This window comes from Labrus bergylta, chromosome 5 (assembly GCF_963930695.1).
Source record: "Labrus bergylta chromosome 5, fLabBer1.1, whole genome shotgun sequence".
NCBI lineage: Eukaryota > Metazoa > Chordata > Actinopteri > Labriformes > Labridae > Labrus > Labrus bergylta.
Genome location: NC_089199.1, coordinates 9,907,021 through 9,917,939, shown reverse-complemented (window position 1 = coordinate 9,917,939; position 10,919 = coordinate 9,907,021). Strand labels below are relative to the sequence as shown.

At 41.6% G+C, this 10,919-nt stretch overlaps 1 protein-coding gene across 2 annotated transcripts in view; it reads left to right on the top strand.

Annotated features, from left to right (window-relative positions):
• vgll4b (vestigial-like family member 4b) overlaps nt 1–10,760 on the top strand; it is a 31,991-nt gene extending 21,231 nt beyond the window's left edge. For both annotated transcript variants that reach the window (XM_020629021.3, XM_020629020.3), the window contains 3 exons: nt 4,449–4,719; nt 5,022–5,139; nt 5,832–10,760. In XM_020629021.3, the coding sequence (XP_020484677.1) occupies nt 4,449–4,719; nt 5,022–5,139; nt 5,832–6,088 (646 nt within the window). In that variant the 3' untranslated portion in view covers nt 6,089–10,760. The remainder of the gene's footprint in view (nt 1–4,448; nt 4,720–5,021; nt 5,140–5,831) is intronic.
• Nucleotides 10,761–10,919: the final 159 nt, after the last annotated feature.

Genomic DNA, 10,919 nt, shown 5'->3' with positions numbered 1-10,919 from the left:
GTAGAACAGACTTTACTCTCTAAATTGGCAGTCTATCATAGAGCTAAACCTGGCACACTCTAAAAATATGGTGTTTAGTTTTTTTAGTGTGTTTTTTTCTTTATATATGTGGATGTCAAATAAGCTCATACAAAGCCTGCTTGTTAAGCAAGTAAAGATAAATTACAAGCTTTCAGATTTTACAGGAGCATCGCCCTAAAACAGTTATTTTTTTCATCTCAGTCATTCAAACACAGTCAGAGCCGTGATCTATAACTAGAGGCTTACTACAAGAAAGGGTGTCATGTGAAAGGTTACTTAAAAGCCTGTACTTGATGACAGATCCTAGTATTGCAATATTGTTCAAGATATACGACTATATCATTTATGTATCAAGGGTTGGACTCTCTTGGTTTAAATTAAGGGATCTTTCAGTGCGTGCTGACCACGCTTTCTACCACTAATTCTAGGCTGCACATAAGCCCGACTTTAGTGGGATACAATCAAATATATATCTACTACTCCCTATGTTATTATTATTACTGTGTCAAATGTCTCTCACATGGTTCTCATTTATAACAAAAGTCAACCAGAAGAAAAACAAAATCCTCCTGAGATAAAGACTCTCACTCCACTCTTTGTACTTATGATTGCCTAAAACAATGAAATATTCAACATGAAATATTTCCATGTAAAGAGGCTGTAGTCCTCACAAGTGGGCGAACCCGGGTTAAATCTGACCAGTGGACCCTGTCCAGCATGTCATTCCCACCTCTGACTCTCCTTGATTCTCACTCTATCTACTGTGGCTTTGTATCTAATAAGGAAAACAAGCACAAAGTAATAAAAAAATACTATCTTACTTGCCCCAACAAGAACTTTGTATACGTTTGGCTACCCAGCGAAACTCCACCAAGAATACTCTCAGATCTGCTTCCAGTTTGGTTTGAGATCGTAGAAACACAATTTATTGATGGTCGACCATTCACAACATGTAGCGACCAACTCAGCTTTTTGGATATTGAAAGATGATGCTTTATAATCACTTTATTCTTTTGAGAGTGGCAGGCATTAAAGGTCCCATATTATGCTTTTTCTGGTTTTATATGCTCTTTAGTGTGTTTTCCATGTGTCCTGTGCATGTTTAGGCACATCTATGTGCAAAACTTCAAAGTCCGCGGAAACGCAGCTTCTCCTACCTCCTCCTGTTAGCTGTCAGCATTAGCTGCATGTAACGCTCGGTTCTAGCCCCCTTGATAAAAATGTGTCAGTCCGACGTCATTGTCAGTGTGAGATCACTGATCTAAGCCCATTGGCTCATTGTGGCAAGCCCAGCAGCTCATGTTGTATGCCCGTCAACTTCTGTAGCACGCCCACGACATGCCGTAGCCCTGCTGGGTCGCACAGTAGTGCTAAGGTGCTCATGTTTATGCTCCCCTCGGACGGAGCCAGTGGCTGCATTCCCAATATGGTAAAAGAGGCGGACATTTCCGAGAAGCGTGCTGAGCAACTGACCAATAACGACAGAGCAGATCGGCAGACTAATAAGAGCAGACTTGGCCACGTGGGGTCTAACAGTGTGGGCTCAGCAGAGCGTAGCTGACGGACTCAGAGTGTAGAGGGAGCAAGGAGGAGCAGTACATGAAAACAGACACTTTTTTTCAAACTTTAGCTATTGTGAACGTACAAAAGTAGGTACATAGATTAAATATACAAACCCCAAAAAGGGCATAATATGGACTCTCTTAAGAGATATGTTTTGACTGAGGCTGTGGTCTGAATCACCTCCATGTTGGATATGGATCACATTATGGATCACATGCAACAATGTGCAAACTCTGATTGTTGAGTAGTTCTATCTCGAACAAAATTCCTTAACAGAACAAAATAGTTGCGCATACATAATTTTCTCCCCTCTCTCCGCTTTACCTCAGAACAAACCTCTGCACATCTGTGAGCTGTTTACTCCACACTCCAGCTTGATCCAAGAGTGATTAGTAACCAAGAGAACATTTATTGTGAAATAAGATTAAGCTGTGTCCCCAACCTCTTCCCTTGTCTTTTTTAGCACAGTCCTGTCCTCTCGCCTCTTTTGCTTCCTATTCAGTGTGTCCCCTCATTACCCCCTGTGAGTGCCAGGAGTTCTTTACTTTTCAATGGCTGCCTCCCTCTCTCTCCCCATCTCACTCCCACTTTTAGCTCTAATTCTACTCTAGCCCCAGACTTGGCAACCCTCTCTCTTCAACTCTAGTCCTTGTTAATTCCCCCTTCCCCTTGTCTTGTGTGAAGCCCTCGCCTTCAGCCCTTTGCACCCTTGCTCTCTCTCCCCAGCTGTGACCCTAACTATAATTGAGAGGTGAGTAAGAGAGAGACAAAGACAATGGGTGGATTTTTCAATGCCTGATCCCTGGCATGAATTGCAGTCCAGGGTTTGGTACGCAATCAGGCGAGGGGAAGGCGGGGGCTGCGGTGGATTCAACAGCCACACCATTCATTGGTCGGATTTGTTGATCTGGCTCCTGCGACGGCCCTCTTGTCTGAGGATGTGGGCATGCCTGCCTTTTGGCAATGATTAAAGTTTGGAACAACTTCCACAACCTAACTCAAGACCCAGCTGCTGGGACGGGGACAAAGGGAGAGAGGGAAGGGGAAGAAAGAGAGAGGGCTCTCTTATCTCTTTGCCCCTGAGCTAATCAAGGCATAGTTTATATTTGAAGATAACAAAGTTTTGAGGAAGGCTTTGGTTGGCATAATTTGATTGAAAGTTGATTTTCCCTGTAGGGATTATCTAAACAATATATTAACTTTTGAGCACCATGGGAATATTGTGATCTGATTTTAATGGCAGTACCTTTTTTTTTATACATAATTGATAGAATAAATGTGAAAAAAAGGGGGGTAAACAAAAAAGCCGTCGGCTAGGTTTTCTGAAAGCGTTGCCAAGTCTCTCCCTCCTTGACCCTCAGGAAGTTTGCTGCCGATTGTGAGGGGGGAAAAAGGGAGAGGAAGACAAAACAAGAAAAAAAAAAGAAAAGGGGGGGTCCCCTACTAATGTAAGCTCTCGGCACAAACGAAGGAAACTAGCGACCTTTCTCTTTCTTATAGTTGTGGTCTGGACTATTCACATTCAGCGCCCTCCCCTCCTTCCCCGCCTCTCCTCAGCTCTCTCTCTCTCTCTCTCTCTCTCTCTCTCTCTCTCTCTCTCTCTCTCTCTCTCTCTCTCTCTCTCTCTCTCTCTCTCTCTCTCTCCCTGTATTCTGTGGAGACTGTTTATTTGTGCAGGATGGTGCTGTTGGCTCCAGATGCTTGACCCAGCAGTCAGGTTGCCTGGTCACATGGATCTACAACTGTTTGACTGAACTTGTTGTGCATCCAAACAAACCTTTAAAGGGCTGCTGCAGCTTTTTCACTCTCAGATCTGTTGTGTATTCTTATTCTAATTCTTCCCCCAGACTTTTTCTCATGGGGAAAAAAATGCCTCCACACAGTAACTGATTAAGAAAAGAGGCAATTTAATGTATTCTGTTCCCAACTTTTGAGGTGCAGCTTGCTTGTAGTATAGTTGGATGTTTTCTCCCCCAAAGATTGTTGAAATAGTGTTATTTCTTTTATGAGAGAGGAATTGTGAATGTGTTGATTTTTTTGAAGGATTTGTGAAGGCTTGTGGAGAGGAAGTTGGAGAGAGAGGATGAGATAGTGAAAGGCGAGTACAGTAAATCTTTCTCCCTCTAACAGGGCCTCAAATTTTAGGAGGGGAGTGGAGCTGCAGTAAGGGTGTAATACACAGTTGAACGAACGCACAGTACACATCTAACTTACGGAGAAAGAATAATTACTTTGTTAAACTGCAAGCAAGTGCACACAGTATCAAGCACCACGTCACTACGTTTAAAAAAGTCCAAAATCTATGTTGTGTTTGAGTGTTGTTACTCGGTACTCTTATCCTTATCTTTGCTGAAGTTAGAAGATTTTTCCTTCCTCCTTCTTGACTTGGAGAGAGAGAGAGAGAGAGAGAGAGAGAGCGAGAGAGCATGTGCTTGTTAAAAACAATTGTATAAAACCCTACAGCAATCTGAGAAGTAAGAGTGCGTGTATGCATGTAAGTGGGGTCAGTATTAATAGTTTCTGCTGGTGCTGCAGTGTTTGATACAGAGCCTCATTTACAATAGCTCTTCTGTTTATCTCTCCTATTTTTTTCCACATCTAAATCTCTATTCCTTTCTGAGCCCTTTTTACCACTCAGTCTGTCTTTGCCCTTAAACCTAGTGCCACTGGTCTTTCCTAATCCTGTTCTATTTGGAGCTCTTCCCTAAAACTCCAGATTGTTGTAAACTAAACCAAAATGGATCAACGAGTATAAAAAGCATTTACATTTAGTCCTGTAACTAGATTTAGAGTCTGTAACGTGATATGTGACCCTGATCCAGAAATAAATGTATGTAATATGAGTCTTTCCCTCTGCTCCCCAGGAAACCTAATGGAGATTACCGCAGCTCTCCCCTCTCCAAGGACCGCAGCCGAAGCCCCATCGAGCGTGTGGTGGTGCCCAGTGCGCTGGGAGTCCATGGCAACCACCTGTACAGCCACGCCCACCACCACCACCATCACCACCTGGCCAGCTTAGGCATGGACCAGCCACTGGCACTCACCAAAAACAGCATGGTGGTGGAGTCTGCACGCAGCAGCACAGCAGTGATGGCCTCAGTTCCGCACACAGTCAGCACCGTGGAGCGCCAGCAGGTAACCTGTTCATCCTGTTTCTGTTATTCCTGAATATATTGACTCAATCTTTTTGCTAAATGTTGGTGTAAACCTCAACCCTGGTAGGTCCTCAGCATGATGTGAATAATGTCCTTTCATTAGCCAGGCTCCTTGGCTAGCTGAGAGTTGAATTTTCCTATTTGACTTGTTAGCCAAAAAATGTTTTCAAACCCTGGTGGTCACTGAATCATTCCCTCTCCCTCTTACTTCAAACTTGTCTTTGGTCTGTCATCTCTACATGAATAGTTTCCAACTTCAAGTGTTAAATTTGTGTCTTTCAGAATCGTCCGTCAGTAATTACATGCGCTCCAGCCAACAACCGCAACTGCAACCTGTCTCACTGTCCTGTTTCCCACAACGGCTGCTCAAGTCTCGCCAACAACTACAGGAGAATCAACAGTGAGTGCACTCATGACATCTAAGTTATCTATATTGTTGCATTTTGGTTTTTGGGTCTGTTCTAGCTATAGTAGACAGAGCATCAAAGACTGAACATGATATCTCAGTAATGAATTGTAGCATATATATGTCCTGAAAGAATGGAGATGGTTCTTGAAACAAACAGTGAAGTGTAAGGGAAACCTCTCTTCAACATCTCACTCAAATTTACTTATATGACAAGTGATGTTAAAAAAACTGATAATAATTCCAGTTTTCAGTCAGGGAGTCTTTCAGTGCATAGCACATAAATAGCGATATAGCCTCAATATGCGTTATTTACTATTTGATGTGTGTGCTGTAAAAGTCAGCCGAGGCCTCAGCCAAACATGTGTTTTATTCCTCCTGTCTGTCAGTAGCCGTCATGTTTTCTGTGGGATGATAACTTTACTGCGGCCTTTTTTATGATCCCAGTGAAATCCCTATGATCTCATTGAGGTTAACAGTGAAATGTAAAACAGTGATTTCATATTAAAAAAAACTGCACTGACAAAGTGGAGTAGACGTTTTTCCATTGACCTAAAATGCATATTACCAATGTTTAAACCGATGCTAGGTAGTAAAATACCCACGGCCGTTATACAAGTGAGTTTTAAAGACGTTTCTCTTTTCATTATGGGAAATAAACTCTTTCTCCTCTCCTCCCTGTTCAGCTAACACAGCCTGTGACCCAGTGATCGAAGAGCATTTCCGCCGCAGTCTTGGAAAGAACTACAAGCAGCCCGAGCCTACTGCCACCAACTCTGTGTCCATCACGGGCTCAGTGGACGACCACTTCGCCAAGGCCCTAGGCGAGACCTGGCTGCAGATTAAAAACAAGGGGAGTCCCTCATCTTCGGGTAGCAGCCCAAACTCCTCCCCCGACAGTCGCATGGTCAATCACAACCATTCCCCTTCTGTGGTCTCCTGAACGAGGAGGGTTTCAGTGGGGTGAATCCACTCGATCCCCAGACCTCGAAATTCAACCCCTTATAATGCCCCTGTCAAATGTTCTGTCACCAGCATACCTGAGGGAATGCCTGCCTGCTGGTCTGCTAAAAACACCCTCAACCCTCAGTCCTGCACTCTCTTTCTATGCACTCATAGAGGAAAAATCAAGCAATAACATGATGGTCATTTCTTTTCCCCTTCTGTGCCCTGGTTTGTTAAAGCTGGACAGTAATCAGTAATGAGCGATGAGGGTTCAACGTTTGGACTTGACTGGAGCATAGCGCTGCTCCATCCAACAATTCATCATCCCTTGATGTCGAGCTCGGAGGTGAGCTAGCGTCTGTAGTTATATGTACATAAAGAGAGAGGAGAAAGGCGGTGTTTTAATTATTAATTTTCTTCTTTGTTTTTTGTTTTGTTGTTTCTTTAACAGTAGTTTTGTGAACTGCTTTTTGTGTTACGAGATGCCCGACAATTGAAAGAAAAGATAAGCGAGAAACACTTTGGATAATATTCACAAACCACCTGACTGTGCTACCAAAGAAAACCTCAGACACTGACGTTTATCAATGCCTTTTGAGAAAACAAAAACAACAACAACAACAAGCCACCATTATGTGGTCTACATCCTCTGTTTGATCATCTTTCATTCTCCCACCTTCTTCCCCTCTCCTGTGTGTGTGTTCTGGTGGTTTCGTTACTGCATGTGTACACTTGGGTGATCGGCTTGGTCTGATTTGCACTACTGCTGTAGAGAATAAAAAGGTGTTTCTTTGGAAATCCAGCACTGCACACGGGGTCAAAAATGTGCTTTTTCGGTCCCAATCTACTATAATCCAGCCCTCTGTTGATCTCTATTTGATCTCAAACCTACCTGGGCTTCACTTGATCCTGGCAGTGACAGAGAAAGCCCACATTGTAAAGCATCCATTATGAAATGTATTTGAAAAATTCAAAAAGTAGGCCTGGGCAGTATGGAATATATGGGATACAGATTTGGATAGTGTATGTTTAATTATGAAATTAATCAAATGACATACCTACGTGTTGATGGAAAAAAAAACCATGCTTACTAGGTAAGAGAAGGCTTGAAGTAGGTCTAAGGGACAATTGTCTGAGACCAGAAATATCTAACATCCATCACCATGGATACGTGATGTTTTACTCAGCTATTTATACTTACCATATATTCAGAGGTGTTGTTAGAACATAACCATGAAAGTGTAAGGAAAATGTAACAAAGTATGGGTATGCAGTGGCCGTGTAGGTGTATGTTAAGAAGAATGTTCATCTTCAGTATTCTGAACAAATTGGAAAAGTAAATGGATCAAATCATCCAGCCCTACAAGACTAGAGGAAACTACTAACAATTAAGTTATCCTTGTACCAATTAACACCACATTACTTGGTACAAGCACAATTAATGAGACTTTATCAATTTAAATTGTGCCAATTTACCACCTTTTATTTCACAAACACAGTCAGCTTATTAATGTGGTGTTGATGGACATCCCAGGCGTCTTGACAAGAGATCAGGAATGAAAACACAGTTGTACAAACCTGCAGCCTGTTGAAGGCAGTAGGCAGTAAGCTTTGATGTGCTTCACAGACTTACCCGATGACAGTGATGAGGGGATAGATGACTCTGAACGTCACTTTGTGGTTGGGGCGGGGAGGGGGGGGGGGGGACAAAAAAAAACATGTCTGGTTTCTCGACTGGGGGAGTGAAGATTATTCAGATCTCTTCAAACACACCTTTGATTTTGTAACTCTTTGAACACAGGTGTTTTTATGTTTGGCTTCCACTCTGCTGTCCCTCCCTCTCCTTCACTCTGTACTTTGATAGATTTCCAAAATGTTTGAAGGGTGAACTAATGCTTTTACACATGCACGTTGTTGTTTTTTTTCTGTTTTGTTTTTGATAGCTGGTATCTATTAATGTTTTTAAGCATTTCAAATTGTACTACTATTAGCCTTTTCATTCGGACGTTAGTTGTTACTTTCATCAACAGTAACAGACATAGACACTATACACTCACTGCTGGGTCAGTTGTACTCCATGTTATTATTGTTGTTGTTATATTACAGTTGTGTATTTCTTGTTTTCCATTAATATCATTATGGTAACAAACATCTATGGTGGGACGGCCTCTGGACAGGCTCTGCATTTCCCAACACCACCTCAGCACAGGGGTCCATCAGCTCGATCCTGTGGCGGGGGAGGGGATTGTTCTGTTGCTGAGTGGGTGTTGATGGGATGTGCAACTCATAATGGTTTCTAAAGATGTTGATTAATCAGTGGTACAGGATGCTACAACCTTCAGCATGACTGAGCTGAGACACCAAACTGGCACAAGTTAGTCAGCAGGGCCGTGTTTTCCTGGAATGCATCAAAATCAAGACGAAATCGAGTTTAGTTTCATGAACCTGTTTGGCTACAATCTTTAAATACACCATTTTACTGCTAATCTTTAACCCAGATTATTGCTGCAGTATGAAAAGTATTTCATACAGGACAACCTAGAATGATGATGCATTCAGGAAACGTGGTGTTTTTGAAAGGACCTCTAATGAAATGTTTGTGTCCTGACTTGGTGTCCAGACATTTTATTTTGTACTTCAATATTTTTTTGTTCTGAACAACATTGTGTTGTTGCTGCAGTCTGAGAAAATGACTTGTACTTTGTGAAAGTCTGCGCCATGGTGGCATACATTCCTCCTATAGGGAACTTTGTACAGGCCTCACACACACACTCAGAATCTCCATATAACAACACAACCAGCCGTGGACTACAGCCCAAGAGTTCCCTCAGATCTTGATGCCTGAATGGGAAATGCAGGAAGTCCACTTTTGCTTTTTTCTTGTCATTGAAAAACTTAGCCATAAATCAATACCGCGTTATATGGAAACTAAGAAGTGCTTTGGATTGAACATATCTGAGGACATTCAGAGCATGGAATTTAGAGAAAAGGGGCTTTTAACAGTGGACCGTGGGAATCGTAATAAAGTAGGCTTAGGTTATTTGTTTGGTTCAGGTCATTTTTATAAAGCATTATAAGTTCATCTGTTACAAAGTTCTCTAAGTGGAAGCATGTTCTAGAATGTCCACACATTCCATCCTCTACTATCAGAGCAGATGTGACTGAACCAGAACTGATGGTTAAGTTCTAGAATCTTCTGATACACTATTTGAATCTCATAATTACAGGTGACAGGTTCAGAGTGGTCTGGATGGATCAGGACTTTTATTTTATTTTAGCTGGCAGGTTTGGGGGCAGCACAGCTTCAGGAGCTGAGCTTCTGTAAGCACAAACTTGTGAGCCAGGAGATGCTCAGCTGCCGCTTAGTCTTTTTCCAGGACTCACAGCGCTGCCTCCCCTCCTCTCAGATTCAGTTGACCCTGATTTAAGTGTGGATGTTGTTCGCAACATGCTTGAAAACATGGGGGAAAGGGTTCAGTGTCCATTTAGTTTTTCTATTATTATTCTTTCTCATTATCATTTCACTACCACCCTGTAGGTAGGAGGCTCTCTTTCTGCTTTGGCACACACTCCCTACATACTGTAGGAAATCACTTAATAAAAAAAAAATACTTTTTTATAATAGGTAACTATAAAGACCATCATTACGCTGTGCGTAACGAATGTACAGAGAAAAAAATCGTAGGTATTTTTTGAGGAACAATTAATTTGTTAATGATATGTAGCTATTTAATTGTTGGTTTTCCCTGTCCTTATATTGTAATCATTGCATTTTTTTTCTTTTTGTGAAAAAAGTTGATCTTTTTTGTTTAAAGAGTTTGTTGTGTTAGAGTAAAGGTTCAAGTGCAGGAACACAGTAAATGTATGAAACCACAACAAGCCACCAGTGTGAGAAACGCTACTTCCATTCATCCCCAATGTTCTGCAGCGCTCGATTGTACAACATCTGATCAAAAGTTTGAAGAGGAGGTGCTTGTTCTTAAGAAATGTGCACGTTTTGCAGAACAGAATTAGTTTGATACTAGCCCAGTGACTCTTGCCATCCAAGAGGCTAAGAGTTTCCATTGAACTATTTAAAAAAAAAAAAATCTAATAAACCACAACAGTAGACTTGGGCTATAAGGCAGGTCAGATGTCCACCTCTGCATGTGAGCAATATACATTGTGTGGGTCGAGGTCTACAAATGGGAACTGTGAGTCAAGTAAAACCATCAGACGGTTGGAAGATTTGTCAGTCTTCAAGTTCATTGAAATTAAAATGTTAGAATTGGACTGATGAACATCTTTAAATGTTTTCAAGTTCATCTTCTTAGGCAGTCAATGAAGCTGAGATGATTTACTGATAACAGCGTTGGGATTTTCACTGATATGAATCTGATGTTCCTGTTCCCATCTGTGGAGGCCATTTTGCTTTCATCATGATCAAGTGAAAACTGTGCAGATAAATCAAAAAGGAGTTGGTCTGTAGTCAAACTGTACTACAATTCCCAGGTCCTTTTTTGAAGTGGAAGTAGCTTGTACTTAATGGTAGTAATACTCTGAACTGTAAAACAAAAAATGTATCAAGAAAACTATTTGTGGCGCTGTGTCTCCTACTAAAAAGGTTTTGGCAGGCCACCTTTTTTGTACGTAAAGTAGCCTTGATGAACAATAAAATGCTTTTAAACTACTTTCACTGTGCTGGTCTGATTTTCTGTGTGAAATAGCCAAGACAAGTTTTTAGAAATGAGTGTTCAGCAAGATAAAGGTCGGAGTCATAAATGCCCAAGAATGAGGATCTAAACCTGATATGAAAAAAACAAAAACCTTATACAGTTCCAAAGCAATAA